This window comes from Barbus barbus (assembly GCF_936440315.1).
Source record: "Barbus barbus genome assembly, chromosome: 4".
Lineage (NCBI taxonomy): Eukaryota > Metazoa > Chordata > Actinopteri > Cypriniformes > Cyprinidae > Barbus > Barbus barbus.
Window position 1 is genome coordinate 39,667,181 of NC_136732.1, and position 22,196 is coordinate 39,689,376.

At 37.0% G+C, this 22,196-nt stretch overlaps 2 protein-coding genes across 3 annotated transcripts; one reads left to right on the plus strand and one right to left on the minus strand.

Annotated features, from left to right (window-relative positions):
- Positions 1 to 4,286: 4,286 nt before the first annotated feature.
- On the minus strand, positions 4,287 to 7,781 carry LOC306863715 (uncharacterized protein). Its single transcript, XM_079407227.1, has 3 exons — positions 7,571 to 7,781; positions 6,432 to 6,558; positions 4,287 to 5,754 (listed from the first exon to the last, which is right to left on the minus strand). Exons 1-3 carry the CDS (start codon positions 7,592 to 7,594, stop codon positions 4,871 to 4,873), a joined length of 1,035 nt encoding a protein of 344 aa, XP_079263353.1. The 5' UTR covers positions 7,595 to 7,781; the 3' UTR covers positions 4,287 to 4,870.
- A 3,019-nt stretch (positions 7,782 to 10,800) lies between these two features.
- Positions 10,801 to 14,031, plus strand: LOC306863937 (uncharacterized protein). Of its 2 annotated transcripts, none has more exons than XM_079407546.1 (4): positions 10,801 to 10,954; positions 11,369 to 11,674; positions 11,834 to 11,968; positions 12,627 to 14,031. In XM_079407546.1, exons 1-4 carry the CDS (start codon positions 10,906 to 10,908, stop codon positions 12,755 to 12,757), a joined length of 621 nt encoding a protein of 206 aa, XP_079263672.1. In that variant the 5' UTR covers positions 10,801 to 10,905; the 3' UTR covers positions 12,758 to 14,031. The 2 variants fall into 2 exon arrangements, with proteins under 2 accessions (XP_079263672.1, XP_079263673.1); XM_079407547.1 differs by having other exon boundaries at positions 11,861 to 11,968; positions 12,627 to 14,027.
- The last annotated feature ends 8,165 nt before the right edge of the window (positions 14,032 to 22,196 follow it).

Sequence of the window (22,196 nt, forward strand, 5' to 3'; positions counted from 1 at the left end):
CAATTGGGTTTAAGTCAGGGCTCTGGCTGGGCCATTCAAGAACAGTCACGGAGTTGTTGTGAAGCCACTCCTTCGTTATTTTAGCTGTATGCTTAGGGTCATTGTCTTGTTGGAAGGGAAACCTTCGGCTCAGTCTGAGGTCCTGAGCACTCTGGAGAAGGTTTTCGTCCAGGATATCCCTGTACTTGGCCGCATTCATCTTTCCCTCGATTGCAACCAGTCGTCCTGTCCCTGCAGCTGAAAAACACCCCCACAGCATGATGCTGCCACCACCATGCTTCACTGTTGGGACTGTATTGGACAGGTGATGAGCAGTGCCTGGTTTTCTCCACACATACCGCTTAGAATTAAGGCCAAAAAGTTCTATCTTGGTCTTATCAGACCAGAGAATCTTATTTCTCACCATCTTGTGGTCCTTCAGGTGTTTTTTTGTGTCTTGCACTGAGGAGAGGCTTCCGTCGGGCCACTCTGCCATAAAGCCAGGTACTTTCCGTACCCACTGTATATCTTCATGAAAGAAATGTGTAAAAATAGACATGCAAATTGAAATTTTCTGTTTACATGCAAAACACTACCACACAAATAAATTTACTGTATGAATTCAGATGTGCATATTCTTTTTCTGTGTACTACAAATAGACCCAGTAAACTTTTACCTACCATTGTTCACACCCATGTGGGGCCCAAATGGGTTGCACCTAGGGCCCGGTCAATTTTGTCCCATAAAAGAACATGTCGTCTGCTGAGAACCTGATTGATTCTTAATCTCTTTGTTTATTTGCACTTGATTTTAACACCACACAATTATATTTAATTGTGCAAAAAAAAAAAAAAAAATGTTGACAAATGAATCAAACACATCAGAGTTATATTTAATAGTAGCAAGTTAATGCCTCGTTCACCCTTCAAGCAACACAGCGGAAAAGTGACACGATCCCTGTCATTTTAATGGAGAGCTAGTAATTTCCGGTGACATGAGTGACAGTGACCATTGGCAACAGGACGTAGGCGTGTCCAGTGCCTACAATGGAGGAAATGTTAGTAGAGCTATGGCAACAATACTCCTGCATTTATGATGTTTTCTCAAGGGACTACTTTGACAGAGTGAGTCAAGGTCAAATAAAAACAATATTTTACCTCAAGTTCTCTTTGGAGGATTCAAAGTCCATACTGTCCTCTTCATGCAATCCAGGTATGTGTCCACTGTCAGGTGTTCTTTTTTGAGCTTTTCTGACGACAAGACAGCCAGAGCAAAACACACCATTAGCCATTGTTTGTTTATGCTCACGGTACCTTCTGTTAGCCGATAGTCCCGCCTTCTTGAATAAAGCATGCATATTGTCGCAGGCGATGAAGGGTCAGGTAGCAATGTGTAGTCTGAAGTCTTACTTTTTTTTTTTACTTAAGACAAAAAACGGCTGCATAATAATCACAAGAGTGAAAGAGAAGTCCGCTCCGATGTAGAACAACCTTTTCTGCTGTGAAAAATGCATGGAACAGTTGAGAACGGACACTGGTCGGGAACCCACATTGAATTTGCTGTTCTCTGTGCTCGCTCTTCAGATGTCTGCGCTACACGCAAATAGTGCATATGTTCTTTCAATTACTGCGTTTAAATCGTTTAAAAATCACATTAAAATGTGAACGCAGGAATTGTTGGGTGGAATTGAAATGCACATATTTTATCGAATACTCGGTTCTTGGAAACCGGTTCTCGATACCAAACCCTAATGTTGGGAAGCTGTTTGTAGGCACATGCAAAATCATTGTTGAGGAACTTTGCTGCCGTACCATGGGTGCAGCAGGCGCAATGATAATAAGCAGCGCCTGAAAGCTCTAGAGCAAAGTTCCTTGATTATTACGGCAGAATGAGAGTATAGTTCCTAGCCATATCAGCCTAGAAAATCGCAACTTTTCATTTTCCATCAGTCTTAGTACACAATGTAACTACAGAAGTGTCAAGTTTTAAATAGGAAAATTATCTAAACTCTTTGGTCATTTTTGGTGACCAAATGCTAATGGTCTAATCCGATTCAATGATCTATGCTAAGCTAAGCTAAAAGTGCTACCGCCAGACCCGGAGATCGGCTGAATGTATTAAAAAACGGTAAAACTCAACTGTTTAACTCTTGGGGAGTTGTAAAATGAGCCTATTTCCAAAAAAAGAGATACTGTCTCTTCTTCCCGAAATCCGTCACAAACTGAGCAGAAACACCAGTTTTATGTTACCCTCTTGGACAATGATCAGGACTACCACTTGATTTTTCTGTAGATTTATTTGCCCCAGTTTCTTTCTTTTTTTTTCTGTGACAACACACACTCTTAACACTTCTTCTTCCTTATCGTCCCCTCATCTCTCCTCCCACAGCACCCCTAGCTGTGTACATATTGAGTTTTGCTTTTTTTGTCATTCTCTTTAGGTTATATTAATGTAAATTAACCACAATAACAATTGGCATAAGGAGAAAAGAAAGATAACAATAATAATAATTTGAGGCCATTACAAGTAGAAAAAAAAAAAAAAAAAAAAACTGCATATGAATTATGAATATGTTGGCTAACATAAATAAAGACTTTAGGTGACAAGAAACTGTTGTCAAAGGTCTATCAAAAATGCAAAAATGATTGGGTTGTTGTGCACGCGGGGTGGGGTGTTGGGTTTATGTCCCCACCAATGTCAAAAGCAAACCTACTCCCTTGGTGCACATAAAAGAACTTAAAGTTCTCTACCTTCTCGACCTCCTTACCCTGTATGTAGAGGGCAGAGTGCTCGGTATGGTTTGATCTTCCGAAGTCAATTATAAGTTCCTTGGTTTTGGAAAAGTCCAGATTATTGAGGCAACACCATTTTGTCAAACGCTGAACCTCCTCCTTGTAGGCTGTCTCATTATTGTCCGTAATCAGTCCCACTATGGTGGTGTCATCAGCAAATTTGACAATGGTGTTAGTGGAATGGATGGGGGAGCAGTCGTGTGTTAAGAGCGATTAGAGGAGGGGGCTGAGGACACACCCCTGTGGTGTGCCAGTGTTCAGGATGAGAGTTGATGATGTGTGACTGCCCATCCTGACATTCTGAGGTCTGTTGCACAGGAAGTCCAGTATCCATGTGCACCGTAAACTGCCTAGACCCACGTTGCTCAGTTTTTGTACGAGTTTGTGGGGGGTGACTGTATTAAAAGCTGAACTGAAATATGGAGTGGTTGTAGTTTTCTAAGTGGAGCGGTGACAATTCTGAGAAGCAGGGTATAACCTAATTTTGTTTATTGCAGGAGCTGAGCGCCTAAGGCAGGGATGGTCTTTCCTTCACGAGTGCTGTGTTATGCGTGGTGGTGTGTGTAGGCATGAGTGTGTGTTTATGCACTAGTGTAAGGGAATGGTGACTTGCAGTGGAGGCCTTGTTGTGCCCTTTATTCCCTGCTGTCATGCCTCCTGCACTCAGAATTCGGATGTCTGGGGCTACTCAGGTCACTCTTATTGTATTTCATTATATTGTATAACTAACAAACCTGTATTGCCTCAAAAGCAAATTTATATAGTCCCTGGTGAAACTCCATGGTGGCGTAGACACTAGGTGTTCAATCTCTTAAACCCTCTGTGTTCTGCTACAACAGCATAAAACTTTATTCAGATTTCAGAATGTGTTCTTTGTCATTTGTAATACATACAGTATGTTGAGGATCATGTCCTTCTGATGTTCATCTGTTGTTCACTACTGTTATGAATATTATAAGCAACTTTTTAATACACAAAGAAAATTCTCAATATTAAACAAATACCCAAATTTACATTCTTAGGATGTTTGTGCTGTAAGAATGTACAGGAATACTTAAAGATATAAGAACACTGATTTGTTAGGTAATGTTTTCTCATTAAAATCATACGATTTCCTATTAATTCAACATCATATTGCTGCTAATTTTTCTCTACCTCATATTGCTGCTATTCAAATACCCTGTACAACTTTTTGCACATTATTTTTTGCACATTCCTCTCATTACTATTTGTCAACAACATACTGACCTGCACATTTATATTTATATTTTTATATTTTATCTTATTTTATCTTATCTTTTATTTTATGTTTGTACTTCTTCTTAATATTTGTATTCTTATAATTGCACTGTCCTTGGAGCGGACCTGACCTACATTTCACTGCTGGTTATACTCTGTATAATTGTGTATGTGACAAATAAAACTCTTGAATCTTGAATCTTGAACAGAATGTATGGGAATACTAATAAATAGACACATGCACAAAGCGACCATAAAGTCCTCAAGACACATCAGATTTTAGCCCCAGAGCTTGTTTAATACCAGGTTCAGATACCCATCCCGTCTTACAATATATCTTGCATCTGCATTTTCTGAATACATCATATGTGGAAGAATAACTAGTAATTTTAAAAACAACAGTGAAGAAAAAGGTTAAAAAATAAACCCCGGCTCTCTTAAAAGGGTTACAGTCTCTTCTTCAGCTTCCTGAACAAGAACAGTTTGTAAAAAAGCTTCTACTTTCCCTTTATGAAAGAGTAAGCAAACTACAATTGATACATGCGCATTATAAGACAATTTAACATAATATGAAACTCATATGAAAGCACAATGATATTTATATCATGAAGCAAAATACAACTTTTTCACATTGTTCTTTGGGAAGGAACTCCATCGAGTTGATCTGAATCTCAGTTGAATCTGCTGGTATTGAAGATGAAGCTGAACTTTATTCACTGTGAAAACTTTAGATAATGATTATTTGTCATGTCGCTTGTAATGACTGGTTTATCCAGATGATATTTTATTGTTTGATTCATCATTGTGTCTCATTTGATGACGTGACATCAGACCTGAAAGTGCTGGATCTGAAGATGATTTAATTACTGTGATAGTTTTTTGTATGTCTGTGTAGATTAGATGAATGATTGAAACACTTCCCACATTCAGTGCAGTGATACGGTTTCTCACCAGTGTGGATCCTCTCATGTATTTTCAGGTCTCCTGACCAACTAAATCTCTTGTCACAGTGTGAACACTTATAAGGTTTCTCTCCAGTGTGAATCCTCTCATGCAGTTTTAAACGGGTCGCTGAAGAAAAAGTCTTTTCACACTCAAAGCACATGTATTCTTTCACACCAGTATGTATTTTCTGATGTACTTTTAAATGTTGTGACCATGAAAAACTCTTTTCACACAAATGACATGAATGTGGTTTCTCCTTTGTATGAAGTTTCAGGTGTTTCTTCAGCACTGAAGCCCATAAAAACATTTTACCGCATTGATCGCATGGGTGCTGCTTCTCTCTAGTGTGGACGTTCATGTGTGCGTTAAGGCTTGATGATCGCGTAAAACTCTTCCCGCACTGATCACAAGAGAATGGTTTCTCTCCAGTATGAACTCTCATATGTACCGTAAGGCTTCCTTTTATTGTGAAACTCGTCCCGCACTGATCACATGTGTGCAATTTCTCTCCAGTGTGGATCTTCTCATGTGTTTTTAGGTCTCCTGACCGAGTGAATCTCTTGTCACAGTGTGAACACTTGTACATTTTCACTGCAGTATGAACTCTCATGTGAACACCAAGACTATTTTTGCATGTGAAACTCTTTCCACACTGAGTACAGGTGAAAGATTTCTTGGCTCTTCTTTTCTTTAAATCTTTCAGTTTGATTTGAGAGCAACTTTTTTCTCCAGTTTTCGAGTGATTTTTTTCTTCAACTTCACTCAGTTCTTCATTCTCCTGGTTTTCTTCAATCAACTCTGAAATAAAAGTAAAAAATTGTTAATTTTCAGTAACTCGTAAAAACAAAAATGAAGTGAAACCTGATGTCAAGAAGATAGTTGCTATACAATTTTTGGTAATTTTGATGCATTTTTATAAACTACTTATTTATAAACATTATAGGCACAAATCCCATGCTCCTATAGGGAGAACTAATGCATCTGTTTGAACTAATTTTGTTGAAAAAGTTTCTCCTATTATTCATGGCTTCATATAAGTTAGTGATTTTCAAACTGGGGTACACAAAGTGACGGAGGGGGTATGGGAACAAACTACTGAAATGTACTGGTATTTTAATTATTTCACACTCTTTAACATTCAACTGAGCATGTGTTTCTCACAGGGAAAATATATAAGTGTGCCCCCCTCCCCGTCATTAAATGGGAATTTATTAAAAAGTATATAGGATAAGTTGTATTAAAATAATGTGAGAGAGTTATTTTTACAAAGATATATGTTATATGTGCTCGTTTTTAAAATATGTTGTGACTAGTGTGAGAGAGGGGGTATGCAACTGTAAAGAGTTTCAGAAACACTGATCTAGATTATTGAACAGCTCTAAAGATTGTTCCTATTACAACAAACACAATCAAAATCTGCTTGAATCTTTATAACCATCGGCCTCATTAATGAAGAATGAAGAATAAACACCAACCTGTTAGTTGTTGAGTATCTTCAGTGTGTTTGATTCTGCAGGGTTCTCTCATCTTCTCTCTGTCCTCTTTAATAAACTCAGTCTCTGCAGATTTCAGCTTGATCTGATGCTGGTCTTCACTTGTAAACTGATGGGAATATTATAGCAAGTATTGGTGAATTGCTGAATGTGTGATTGATGTGAGAGGAGAGTCACTGAACATTCATTTCTGTACGTGTGTGCGTATCATAAATAAATCAGTTAACTTATATTTTCTTTAACTAATTTAGACATTTAAGCATTTATGTAAGTGAAGCAGATGTCCTCCTAATTCTATATCTGAAGAGACCAGAGCCTTATACAGTGTTGTCTCTTTGTAAATCATTATATTACTATAGTAAAAGCATCGAGACAAAGAGCACATCAATTTAAAATGCTCATTCTGTAACACTGCAATCTCATATGTGGTCATTCCCACATTCTATGCATTTCTGTCTTTCTGTTGTTCACATTTCTATTAGTGCTGTAAAACGATTAATTGCGATTAATAAAAATAAAAGTTTCTGTTTACATAATATATACCTGTGTACTGTGTATATTTATTATGCATATATAAATACACACACATGCATGTATATATTTAAGAAAAATATGTTAAGCTTCTACATTTAAAATCGTTTTATATAATATCAATTATATGAATATAAATAAATACATGGAAATATCGCCATGGAATGTATGGAAATATCCATGGAAATATTGCAATTAATCGCTTGAGAGCACAAATTTTTATCTTTTGTTTTTCCATTTTGCCCCTGTACATAGAAGATATCTGTATAAATAAATATATTATATATATTAAATTCTTCCAAATACAGACAGCAGTAAGACTGAAATAAATGAATGAAAATAGCATTAACACAGAAATGTAAAAACAACACCCATCCTCATTAACTACAGGTGAGTACTACATTAGAGCTCATAGCATCTAAAAATAGTGTGGTTTTCTAAAAACTACATTCATAGTAATAATGGAATTAAATTATTAACACATTATAGTTTAACTGAAAGTGATTGTAAAGAAAGAGTACCACAAAGCAAAAATCTAATGCTTAATGTTTCACAGCATCATTAATGAAGAATCGGGAATAAACACCAACCTCTTTCTTCTTCAGCTTCTTCATGCTTCACTCTTGAACGGTTCTGGATCACTCATGTTCTCTCTGTACACTTCAATAAACCCTATTAATACAGGTTTCTGTATGCAGGTTTTCACTTCTAAATGACTCAAGATGCTTTGAAAACGTTGCAAATCCTTTGTTTTGAAAAAGCAGCTCAGACCACGTCTCTTCTTTTTCTTCTTCTTCTTATATTTTTACGGCGGTTGGCAACCAGCGTTTTTGGTGCATTACCGCCACCTTCTGCTCCGGAGTGTGGATCAGAAAATAGGTTCACAGACTAAATCACCCGCTCTCCCTTTTCCTTTCTCCATCCCACCTCTCTTGCCACTTTTGATTTATTCTCTCCCATATCACACTTTTAACCTCTGCTTTGCTAACACGTACCTGCATTTCTATGTTTCCTTTTGTTAATGCCCTTTTTGCTAATCTATCTGCCATTTCATTTCCCTTAATCCCTACACGACCTGGAACCCATATAAATTTCACCTGCCTTCCTTGACTTATTATTCTTGTTATTAACTGGAGTACTTCAAACAGAATATCTTGGCGACTTCTTGAATAGAATGACCTTAGACTTGCCAGAGCTGATACCGAATCTGAGCAAATCAAACATTTGTCCTGTCCTGTCTTTTCCACCCACCTTAATGCGATTAACATGGCCAGCATCTCCACTGTGTAAACCCCTAAACTATCAGATGTTCTTCTATTTAATCCTATACTTCTGTCTGGTATCACCGCCCCCAGTCCCGTTACATCGGTCTCTGGGTTCTTTGCACCATCCGTATAAATCTGTATATACTCATAATATTTTTCCACTACCCAATTATTAAACACTCTTTCCAGATTAATACCCTCCTTTGCCTTCCTTTTTTCCTCTAATACAAACCAGTCTACCTCAGGCCAGGTTAGCCTCCATGGAGCAATCTCTGGATAAACTACCGTGAAACTTATCCTCAAATGAAACACTTCCAATTCTTTAGCAACAACATTTCCAATCCGACCAAAATTCTCCTTTAGAATTTTCCCATTCTCCCAACTCCCCTTCAGTACTGCTTTAGTGGGATGCGAATTTGTATGCCCTTGTAAACCTACCCAAAAGTTAGCCATCAACTGCTTCCTTCTTAACTCTAGTGGCAACTCCCCCATTTCTACCTGTATGGCTGACACTGGCGTTGTTTTGAAAGCTCTGCAACATATTCTCAGTGCCCGAGCCTGGACTACATCTAACTTTTTTAACTGCGATTTGGCTGCCGACCCAAATACTACGCTACCATAATCTAATACTGACCGTATTAGAGCCACATATATTCTTTTCAGTGATAATCTGCTCGCACCCCACTCTCTTCCCCTCAAACATTGCATTATGTTTATTACCTTTTTACACTTTTCCTCCATTTTCCTGATATGATCTGCAAATGTTAATCGTGAATCCAAATTAATTCCTAGAAATTTAAAACTTCCAACCCTCTCTAGGTCACTTCTATACATTTGTAACTTTATTCCTTCCGGAATTCTTTTCCTTGTGAAAAAGACTGACTGAGTCTTTTCTATAGAAAACCTAAACCCCCAATCATATCCCCACTCAACCACTTGATCAATTGCTCCCTGTATTTTCCTGCTTATAAATTCCATATTCCTTCCTCTCTTCCACAATGCTCCATCATACGCGAACAGCGATCTTCCTATATCTTCTGGAATTTTCCCAAATACATCATTGATCATAATAATAAAGAGTAATGGACTTATCACGCTCCCTTGAGGTGTACCATTTTCAGCTATGTATTGATTTGACATGTCTGTCCCTACTCTTACTTGAATTTTCCTACCGAAAAGAAAATCCTTTGCCCAATTAAACATCTTCCCTCCAATCCTTATTCAGTTTGATCAGTAAAATCATCAAACAAACTTGCCTAAACTTGTGTAAACATGTCTAAATCGAAACCGAAAAGAAATCGAGGTTCAAAAGTTACCGTACATTAATAATAAAAACACAAAGAGAAACATGTTCCAAATGCCGTTGTAGAGCTGTGAAGAATCTGAAATTATTAAAGATGATCAATGAGATTTTTATTTTTCTGTTTCGCTGAATCTCTGCTGTTTGTCGTCCCACAGTCGCTCACATTAGATCCTAAACTCAGAAGACAAAAACATTGTTTGTTTACAGGTTTACAAAACAAAAAAAGATTGTTTTAAAAAAAAAAACATCAACGGAGAGATGTTACACGAGATAAGATTACGACTTTCATCAAAAATGTGAATGACGTTTAAAGAAGAACCAGTGTAAAAAAGAGCAATCCAAGGCACTCTTCTTCAAAATTATGTAAAACGCCTTTATTTTACTCACTATTTCATGATAGAAATTTTAAAAGACATGGGAAGAAGCAACCCACACGTAGTGGCGCAAAACGCCTTCATTTTTTTTACATTCACCTGTAAAATACAGGAAATGGCGCATTCCAGTGATGAATGAACCACAGTACACGATATAGTAAACAATTTGAAAATAATCATTAATATAGCAGATAATAGTGCTATCATTTGTAAACCTATGCTAAGACAGGAGAATGTGTTTCTAATTATGTGAATTATTGATCATCGAGATTTTGAAATATTTTGATGTCCACGTGCTTGTTTAAGAAATTACAGTAGCATTTCTATCATAAAGAAGTGGCCAAACATGAAAGAGTTAGTGGAGATTTAGATTAAATGCCAAGGATCTGATCGCACTGTAAATCTAACAAAAGCAATCACTGGGCCGTTGGCGACCTCTGCCATCATTTGTACATAATTGATACAAGTTAATTGATTGTTGTATATTGTTTATATGATGTATATTGCATTATGTATAACAGTGTTGTTCAATAAAACTTTGAAATTAGTTGCTTTTGATATTTTATTTTACTGAATTAATATTGCCTCATTGTCATTATATACATATTTAGATCATTTTAAGGGCTATTGTTCACTTAGGACTGTTTTTATTACCACAAAAAAAAAAAAAAAAAAAGAAAAATCAGATTTTATCTGATTACTCAAATCATAACTAAAAAAAAATAATTAAAAACTAAATATTATGGGGGTTTAAGTTTATGGACTTAATGTACAACGTTCCTCCTCCAAAACATATATTTTAAATGGTAAGAACACATATTCAGTCAACAACTTGCCACAACATCCTCTATAGGCAACCAGCAGCGGGAACGCCTACTAGTGGTATTTGGCGACATGAAGCGACAAAGTGGTCACTGCTAGTGTGAACAGAGCGTTTAGAGATTTACTGCGTGTTTAAAGTGGCTGACAAACGACCAGGGAATATGATTACCGATGTTGTGATGTTCTTTGTGTGCTCGTGGGGTCTGGTTGGTAAGTTATGAGTGTTTTTCATTATGAAAGTCCATTCATTTTTATAAATAAAAGCTTGCAGTGGTTTTCATTTATTTTTTTATTTTTTTTAAGTCTATCAGTTCCGTATCTCTCTCATATCTTTACAAATGTAATTTAGTAGTTTTGTCTCCAGCTGAGAAATCCAAACAGAGCTCGATATTTAGTTTGAAATCAGTCTGATCCAAAAACAAATGTTTGTTTCACTTCTGTTTTCAAGAGAGGAAAATTACCTGAAACTGAACTTCTGAACTTTCATTGTTTTAATGTCTAATAACACTCACTTTAAATGCTTACATCCTTATAACTGCAATTAATCCAATATTCACTAAAGAATGTCTGCATAATACAAATCACTTTAACTGATGATTATAGTCTGTTCCCATTTTTCTGTAGATGTGAAGACCGTATCAGTGATGGAGGGAGATTCTGTCACTCTAAACACTGATCTTACTGAAGAACAGAAATATTTGTTGATACAGTGGATGTTTGGAAGCACAAGAATAGCTGAATTTGACAGACTCACGCAAACCAACTCAACATATGATGGTGCTGATGAGAGATTCAAAGACAGACTGACGCTGGACCATCAGACTGGATCTCTGAACATCACAAACACCAGAACCACCGACTCTGGACTTTATAAAGTAACAGTTATCAGCAAAGAGACCAGCTACATGCATTTCAATCTTACTGTCTATGGTGAGTGGAGAATAACTGTTAGCATGACCATTCTTCATTTCATTTAGGTATTTTTCAATATTTCTTGCATGAACATTTGAAGATAAATATGGGTCTACTATAAATAAAGATCAGAAGTACGTGCGATTAGACTGACATGAAAGTATTTGTAATTATCAGAATCTCTGCAAAGTATTTTATCACCAGAAAGTTCATCAAGCTGCAATTTTTTGTCATCCACTTGTGCAGTAAATAACGTATCTGTCAATCAAACTGAGGACGCCAACATTACTGAACTCCATCAGCCATGCTCAGGTACATCACTTAAGTCAGAAATCACACTCATGCCGTTGTTATCAAACATATCCTTATGTGGCACTTTATGTTACTGCTGATGGGTGCTAAACAATCCACCACATAAACCAATTAAAATTGCAAGATGTGAATTTGCATTGCATTTATGCATTTGGCAGATGCTTTTTCTTACATTGCATTCAAGGTTTATTTGATCAGCTCATGCATTCATAGAAAAATTGAAATGTTTGTGCAAAAATATGTGCACTTCCTTTTTTTCTTATTGTGATTTCACTGGAGCAGAGAGCAGACCACAGAAGAGCGCTCTGTGAAACAGGTGTCTGAGCGCGGGCCGTGTGGCTTTATAAAACATTGAAACAACAAAAAAAGATCTCAGAGAAAGAATCACATAATTGCACAGGTTTCTATGAGAGCTGAGATTAAAGAAGAGGCTGAAGCTTTTAAAAGAGCCTAGAATAATATTAATTATGTTCTAGCTAATGCTGTTTTGGCAAAGAAAGAGTGTATGCAAACACATTTAAACATGCAGACAGCAAAGCTTTTGGATGTTTTTCCTACACAATGAATGCTTGAACTTTAATATAACCCACAAAACCTGTAAGTCTTATTGAAGAGGAGGTAAATGCACAGTTCTGATTCAGCGTTTCTCTTTTTTCAGATCACATCCACTGTTGTGGTTTTATTGAAACTGTGATCCGATTGGTCGTCTCTGCTCTGGTGGGAGTGGCTGCTGTTGCTTTTATTGTTTATGACATCAGATCTACAAGAAGTGAGGCTCGACTCAAGTGAGCTGAACAGGATGGAAGAGACTAGATATCTCCGTCAGATCCATAAAATCAGACCATCAGTGTGAAATGAGCAGAAGTTAAGAGTATAGAAATAAGACATGCATTAATATGTCCTGTACTTGCATTGCTATCTATTAACAGATTGGGTTTTGTTGTTTTTAATTCATTTATTGATATGCACAGAATATGATTGTGATTGATTTATTAGTTGGTTAATTACATAGCTTTAAAGATAATTATCCTAAAAAAAAAAAAAGAAGCTAGCACCATAAATGATCCCATAGAATGATCTCAGCTCTTGTTTCAGTTGACCCTCCAGAGGAAATGTGTGACTTCTCATAAAGATTTAGTTTTACAACATAGTGAAAGTTTGTATTTCAATATAATTCAAATAGCAGTTGAATGTCATTTACAGAATTCATGTGATACTGAATGACTACATAAAACAGAAACGATGCACACATTCTCCTTGATGTTTTTATGTACATTTATTTTGGGAACAGATTATGTATAGACTGACAGATGAACTTACTGGAATCCTTCTGCACACAAGACACTGTAAATACAATAACGACAAGGCTAATGAATAAAGTGCATTTATAAACTGCTAGAGATCTTCACAGGAATAGCGTTTTTAACATTTTAATTCCTATGGTCAAAATTACACATAATATGAAATCACTGTAAAAGGCCACTGGACGAGTTTGTTTTTTAATAGAAATGTATTGTCCTTACAGTGATATTGCAATATTTGTATGTTTGCACTGATTGGTAAATAAATCAGTTTGACAGGTCTCAGATATATATATACAAGTGTGTTGCCTCAAAATAGCACACCATTGAGCGCATAATTGAGCACAAATGCCTTTGCTATTTAAACAATGACCTATATCAAAATATCCTTGTAAACACAGTCGGTTATGTCTTAAGTCCCAGATATTTAGATGGACACATAACCCAAGGATGTTGTTTTTCATGCTAAACCTGTAAAAAATTGGGTTTTTTTTATATTTAATATTATTATTAGGCTATTATTTAGATTTTATTATTTTTAATTAGACTACATCTTATTATCACATGTTTTCATTGATCATAATTCCCATATTTACATACTGCAACGTTGTGTGATTTTCGATGAAATATTTCACTAATAATTTGCTAGTTTTTCTCCTAACATGGGTCATTGTTCATTGGTGGTGGCAAGTGGTGTCCCTCTACTTTACAACAGTTGAAATACATTTTTAAATACCAATAAATCATAAAATGTTTGTATTCTGTAGCGTAAACCCAATTTGTGCACTGTTAACGGTTACATTTTTTGTTTTAGAATACATATTTAATTGAGTTTTAGAGATTGCATTTGTGACAAAATATGGATGTTCCTGCCTTACTGTCAGGCCTCTGTACCCGTGTCTTGTGTCTTGGCACGTTCAGGCTCACACCGGTGCACAACATTTTGCGACGGTTTCCGGGTTGAACGACATGTTTCCTGGAAACGATGTGCAACGGGGTTTGAGATACAAAAAAAATCTAAATGTTCTTAAGCTTTTATTTGAATGGATACAGCATAGTAAACTAATTTTAAATGCATAGCAATATATTTTATATAAAAAACAACAACAAAAAAACAAGCATTTTTACAAATTCTGTCTCTCATTTGCCACCCGGAGAATGGCCCTGATGCTGATCAAGTACCATGCGAGGCTATAATTTTAATTCCTTATTTGTGCAGATCGGCTTTTTGTAAAACAAATAAATAAACAAAATACAAATAAACACAGCGCACCTTATAGGCGCACCAAGTAATTTATGTGAACTTTCCCCGTATTATTTTCCCTCCTCTCGCCGCTTCACACTCCAGTCCAGCGGGTGGCGATAAGACACTTTTGTTTTCCAAAGACCATGAAGTCTAGGAGGAAGAAGTTCAGATTCACCGCGCTCTCTGTTGTTTTGTCGGGATGCTAAACGGTTAGAAATGTTGTTTCTGTAAATAGAAAAATATAGTTTTTGAATCAGGTCAGTAAATACCTGTAATATTCTCATCCTCACAGTCGTTACTTTTGAAGCAAGCAGGAATTTCTGGAGGAGTATCATATGAACTGTGATCTGCTGTGAAGATGGTGTTTGTTAAAGAAGAGAGTGAGGAGAACACCAGTGAACCAGAAACATGGAGAATAAAACACGAGGAACCAGAAACCTGGAGAATAAAACACGAGGAACCAGAAACATGGAGAATAAAACACGAGGAGCCAGAAACATGGAGAATAAAACACGAGGAACCAGAAACCTGGAGAATAAAACACGAGGAACCAGAAACCAGGAGAATAAAACACGAGGAACCAGAAACCTGGAGAATAAAACACGAGGAACCAGAAACATGGAGAATAAAACACGAGGAACCAGAAACCTGGAGAATAAAACACGAGGAACCAGAAACCTGGAGAATAAAACACGAGGAACCAGAAACCTGGAGAATAAAACATGAGGAACCAGAAACACGGAGAATAAAACACGAGGAACCAGAAACCTGGAGAATAAAACAGGAGGGACAAGGAGGTTGGTGTTTATTCTTCATCTAGACTAGAGTTTTTGCTAGGGCTGCTCGATTATTGCAAAAACATAAGTACGATATTTTTTTGGGGGGGGGGGTCAATATTGTAATCACGATTATTTAACACTTATCGATTATGAGTGAGCCATATGTCCAAAATTTTATATGAGTGAAACAGCATAGTCTTCACTGTAAGAATTCAACTTTATTTTTTTCCTTCAGTCAAGAGCAGTTAGTGATTTTTAATTATTTTTTTGCTGTTTGATTAATATTAAGCATACAGTCGGCAGTCACTTTAAGAGCCACACAGATCTTACACATGTATTTTCATTCTCAACACTTGTTCATTTATTACATAACCGACGAGGGTTTACAAGAATAATCGCTAAGCACCACATTTTTAAACATTTTTGCGTGTATTTGCTCATTAAGGTGCACACGTTAGACTAAAAGATGACTTTACATATCCGTGTAAAGTGCAGGCACAGAAATCCTCCTGAGGAACAGCGCACGTTGTCTTTCTTGCTTTTAAAACATCAGTAAGTCTAATACACTTCAATAAATCAAGCATGTCCCATTTTGCAAGTCACATGATTTTACTGATCTGCACATGAAATAGGGCTTTTGTAGAGGAGTGACCGTGCACTGCTGGAAAAGGGGTGGAATGGGGTGCAATAATCTTTTAATCTCGATTATTGTATTTTCATGATCGTTGGTGGCTGAAATCGAATTTGCACAGCCCTAGTTTTTGCTACAAAAATTATGTGAAAATTAGAGCCCGACCAATATATCCATTTGCCGATTTTATCGGCTGATATGAGCCTGTCGCAGATATATCGGTATCGGCGAATATGCCACATGTATGGCACCGATATATATATGTGCATGCATGTGTGCATGGATACTTCCGGTCTTGCGACGTTCGCATACTGCAAGGGGAACTTCAAACGAAACTTGGCTAGATAGATATAATTAATGTTTTTCAAATTAAATAGCGGATAGTGGTATATCAAAGACAAGAGAAAATATCCTCCCTACATTATTGCCTACCTCTTTGTGGAAATTCATGAAGATAAAACGCAGAGATTTGCTTCATTCTTAATCATGCGGTTCAGCGTCAGTGGTTAGTCAGTCTACGGGGATCTCTTCATTCAAACACAAACCACTCAAATGTGCAATTTTCTTGAGTTGATTTTGTTTTGACTGCTATTTATAAGATCATAAGGTTTGCGACTGTCAAAATAAACACTCAAGATTTTTGTTTTATTAACTTTATTTGAAAATTATGAACTGTAACTGTACAATTTAACATAGCTTAATGTAATTATGGTAGGTTTGCATTAATTAAAAGATCAGTGTTTGCATTTCCGTGTGTTTTATTAATATTTATGTTTTGTGAAAGATCTGTTGCATAAATCATTGTCTATAAGCAGTGCATGTGTTTTTACGATTTCTTTTGCATTAATTATCAGATAAAAAAAATCTTTAACTTATTCGTATTAGTTGTATCCTTTTACAGCTCTTTTCATTTAAAAAATAGCTTGATGCAAAGTTAAATGTGTAAAATATTAAAATATGTTGTGAAAATTATGGAACAAACTGATATGTGCACAATTGAGAAAAGTATATTTATGAAGATCAATCTCAGCCCATGTCTCACAAGATAAATATTTAATTAAAAAAAATCAATGTAATACAAACTCGGGAAATAAGTAATTTGTACATTTACACAATTGGTAAAGGAAATAGACATTGTGTAGCTGTGTGTACAAACCATGAGTTCAATGTTCGTTTCATGAACAGTAGGGATTAGTGCATTTCATTAATTTATCGGACCCAAATTACCTAAATTTCAAATGCACTGGCACGGTTAACATTTATAGTATAGTAGGGATGAACGATTTATTGCATTTGCGATAATATTGCAATATTAAAAAACACGATTTTTCAACCGCAGAGGCTGCAATTACACTCTGTTGCGTGACACGCGAGAGTAAAGAGGTGTGCTCGACTTGAAGATCGATCGGTGTATGACATCAAAGTACGGAGAGAGAAAGCATAAGGAGACGCCCGCTCTCTTATAGCTCTAGCAGTATTTGATGACACACAGCGATCGGTCTAGCTGGGGTGGTGATGGCGCAGTGGATAAGACACATGCCTTTGGTGTGAGAGACCCGGGTTCGAATCCACTGTGAGACACCAATGTGTCCCTGAGCAAGACACTTAACCCCTAGTTGCTCCAGAGGCGTGCGACCTCTGACATATATAGCAATTGTAAGTCGCTTTGGATAAAAGCGTCAGCTAAATGAATAAATGTAAATGTAAAATGTAGCTGCGCTGCTTCAAGTCGAACACATCTAAGCAGTCTTCAGAGGAAGCATCAAGTTGGCACGCTATGTTGCCAAGTCCACAGTTTGCGGTCTTACATATCATGCAGAACTGACGCGCTACATGTAAATTATATCCTTTGTTGTATTTTCCTGTCAAAGAGTTCCTTTGGAATTCTTCAGCTTTTAAGAACTGCCAGGTTTTACGGTAGTGGGCGGGACTAATCCGCAAACGGCAATCTCATTGGCTGGTGCTCACCTATTATCCTCCCTGTTTTGATTTCAGCGAATCAGTTCGAGCCTGATTAATATTCATGAACCCAGCAGCTCAATAATCCTTAGTGCGTTTTATATTGTTCTTAGTAGTAGAATTCGTAGTAGTTTTATCAGTATTATATTTTTTTCATATAGAAACACTAAATGACAAACAATATCTTAAGCACCACCACCAGACCAGTTCAGTCAACATGACAAATATGCATTCATACATGGTTATTCTAATTACTAAAGTTCTATCATCATTAATGCTAAATTATCATAATATCATATAATGTTTGACTGACTGATGCTATGTGAGATATTTAAAAAAAACTGTGCCATTTTCCAAACGTAAGCGTTTAGTATATCAGATAATTAATATTAGTCTGGTGAGTAAACTAAAAAAAAATTACAAGCCAATGGAGATTCTATTGCCAAGCAGAGGGTTGATAATATTTACAATAATCAATTATCAATCATGCCCATTAAGTATATTAACAACACTACATACACCCTAGCGCACTGCATCAATTCTATCTTTAATCGGATAGACTAAATCATACCACACCAGCTTATATATCAGGCCTCAACACAAAACCAAACAACATCATCTCGGAAAATTATAAAATATCCCGGGCGAGCCCCCATTTAATGTTACAATCCCTAGCGATTTTAAGGGGTATAGGGAATAACATTAATTGCTGAGGTCTGATCTCGACCCGATACCAGTGTAAGCAATAAAAACCGAAGCGCTAAAGGCAACAAAACTGTGTTTATTTACAATGTTTACAGTGGGAAAACCCTTGTCCCTAAACCATTCAATATAATATTTACATTAAAAAAAACTAAAGTAAGAAATCAATAGTTTAATCAAATAATCAAAACTAACTCTAACTCAGTTATCAAGTCTAAACTTAACTAAAGGGAAACAAAAAGAAAAGAAAATCTTCAGTATCCAAAGATACCCTAAACTAAGGTACTCTCACTAGCAAAAACAAAGTAAGACAAGTGAGGCACACTCCTTACCTAGTGTATTTAACAATCATTCACTACAGAATGTAAAATGTATATCACGTTATATTCTTACCTTTCCTCCCCTTCTCTCCCCTTTATATACATACATACAAATGAAATTTACACAAATAAAGATAAGATGAAGCTTAATGTACAAAAACACACGCAAACATATGGAACTATAGCTTAACCCACAGTATACAAATTTAGCATTAGCTAAACAACACCATCATAAACCAACTAGCAACAGACACAAGCAAGACATCTGCCGCATTGTCTCAGCATCTAACTTTTATAGATCCAGCTGGTCACTAATTAGGACGAGACAGATGACATCATCTCCTCCAACGATGATTGGCAGGGAGCAGGACCAATGGCGTAGCACCAAAAAAGTAAAAGTAAAAACAAACAACAGAGAAACAAAAAGACGAGAAAAAACAACAAACAGCACCAGCCGTAACAAATTTGATAGGTATAACATTAAAATAGTGTAGATTAGTGTACAATGTTTTATAATAATAATTTATTCTATTTAGTGACCATTTCATTCATTTAACATATTTAAAATTGGGGGCATCCAAGTTATTTGACATATTTGAACATTAAAAAAAAAAAAAAGTAACTTTCCCTGGTAATTAGTTTCTTTTATAATGATGTTACTGTTTGTGAGAAGTAACTAGTAATATAACTAATTAGTCTTTTAAAGTAACGTGCCCACCACTGCATACTGTACAATGATTTATTACTTGTCTTTGTTGAATAATACAGAATATAAAAAGCTTTAAAAAATAATTGCATATTAAATCGCAATTCGATTATTTTCCAAAATCGTTCAGCACTATAGTATAGTAATAATAGCAGTGTAGATCTTATCTGTATTTAAAGTGATTTTCTAAATCCTGTAAACATATATAGAAGGCAAGATTTGGATTTCCCTGGTTCTCTGCACTGGCGTTTAGCACAACCGGAAGTATCTATCCACACACTCACTATACTGGAAATCCAAGATGGCGGAGATATGCAACTAGCCAATTGTTTGATACTGGTGACCCAGGTCAGTGTGTTGTAGAGATGTGCGGATGAGCTCAAACTTCATCCGAGTCCACTGCTTCAAATTATCCACCCGCACCTATATTTTATCGTCACAATACACTGATTCTAATTCTTAGTTTTGCGTGATGATATGGTGAATGGATGGTTCATTTTTAACAGCAGACTGATTTGCGCATCTGTACGCACCTATGGCGCATCACTGGAGTTGATCTCGGCAGTCAGTGCTTGTGTTTATACCAGCCACACCGCGTCAGCATAACAGTGAAAGCTAATACAGTGTTTCTTGATGATATTTCCCAAGGGTAACATGTAAAGAACCTTGAGGTACTCCATACTGCACTTGGGATCAATGATACCGCTTCATTCACTGCTACAAATTGATGGCCGTCAGATAAGTATGATTGAACCATTCTAATGCACTTCCACTAATGCCAACAAAGTTTTCTAGTCTATTCAAAAGAATGTTGTGGTCGATAGTGTCAAACGCGGCACTAAGATCCAGTAGCACTAATAGAGAGATACAACCACGATCAGATGATAAGAGCAGGTCATTTGTAACTCTAAGTATCACCGGTAACTGCCACTTCCCGTGTTGTGTCGACACCTTACGGTGTCGCTGGAGTGTCCTCTCCAGTGGAGCCACAAGGCCTGGATATGGTAATATGGAAAATCATCTGTTGCCCATGCAGCAGACTCCCCCTCTCCGTGCAGTTGGTGTATCCAAGGGTAGGACAGAATTCGATACAGCTAGCCTTTCCCATGGATGGGTATAGGTTTGAAATCGGAGTTTACCTTCTCCTAGATGAGTTGCCATCCAAGGCTAACGAGTCCCATCAAATGTTCCATATTTTTTTTGTATATCATAAATATTGTTATTGCAAATATTCTTGAAATATCGTGATATAAGTTTGAGGCTATATCGCCCACTCCTATAGTGTAGTAATTTAGGAGGTGAAAATACTGTGAAATGACATACAGTGGTAGGGCTGGGAGATAAATCGATTTTATCGAATGTGTAGTTTATGTCGATTTGTTTGAATGTATATCGTTTTTCTCTTTAACATTCACCGACGCTCCCCTCTGGGCTCCCATAGTTCCGAATGAGCTCAGCTCTCCCCCCGCACATTTGCCATATAGGGTTTGGCCGATAGACAATGCCATCGTCCATCGCCGATGGCTGATAGACATCATGATGTTAAAGGCCTAACGTTACTTTGTTTTTGTACGTGTACGCTAGCGCTCGCGTACAGTCGAATGTCCAGCCTTTCAAAGTATACTCCATTTGAAGTTGTATGGGAACTATAGAAAGCTTCAACCATGTTCAGTGTCTGCTCTATTTTTGTCTGCTCTAAGTCATGACTGATAACAAATAATTCTTTGAAACCAAAGGTGAGCTGTCTAATACCCGCTCGCTCACAAGTGCTTGTCAATGTGAGCGTCTTTTGTTGCAGTCTAAGCTATTTTGATGTGCGTCTCTTTAGTTTAGTTTTCAACTGTGAAACAACGGCCTGGAACAGTGTTGCCACCATGTTTCAACCCAACCCAATCTTTGCTTTTTGGGGTTGGGATTGTTCTGCATCAAGGCTCGGGGTAGATGTAGGCTGCTGATCCGATGCTGCTGCAGCTGGATACTGTATGGTCAGCAAAGACTCCAGCTCAGACACAGCTCTGGCTTGTATTCCCTCTATCTTGTCTCTGTCAATGTACTGGGTTTTGAACCTGGGATCGACAAGTGAAGCCATATCCAACAGGTCATCAGTGGTGGGATCCTGATGTTTGTCAGTGAGGTAACTGAGAATGGTTGTCTTCATTGTTTTTGTTAGTTCCGTGTCGTCATCATTCCGGCTCAAGATGTTGACTTTCAGCAGGTAAAGCACTGGCTTTACGTAGGACACATTCACATATTCCTTACCCGAGAGTGCATCAGTAAAGTCTTTCAGTGGACTCAGGGCCTTTTTCACAGACTCCATCATGTCAATATCCTGCCATGATGGGACCAAATGTCTCGTCTTCCTGTCTGCTTTCAGGACCTGAGAAATGGCCTTTTCCTGGTCAAGAACTCTCTGAATCATGTTGAGTCTGGAACCCCACCGTGTTGGGGACTCGGTGATTAGTTTCTGTAGAGGTAGTTTCAGCTCAATTTGTGCTTTACTTAGCTCCCTCTATTTCTTCCAGCTGAAAGAGAAGGTACTGACGACTTTCTTGCAGATAGATGTTACGCTTTCAACACAAGAGTC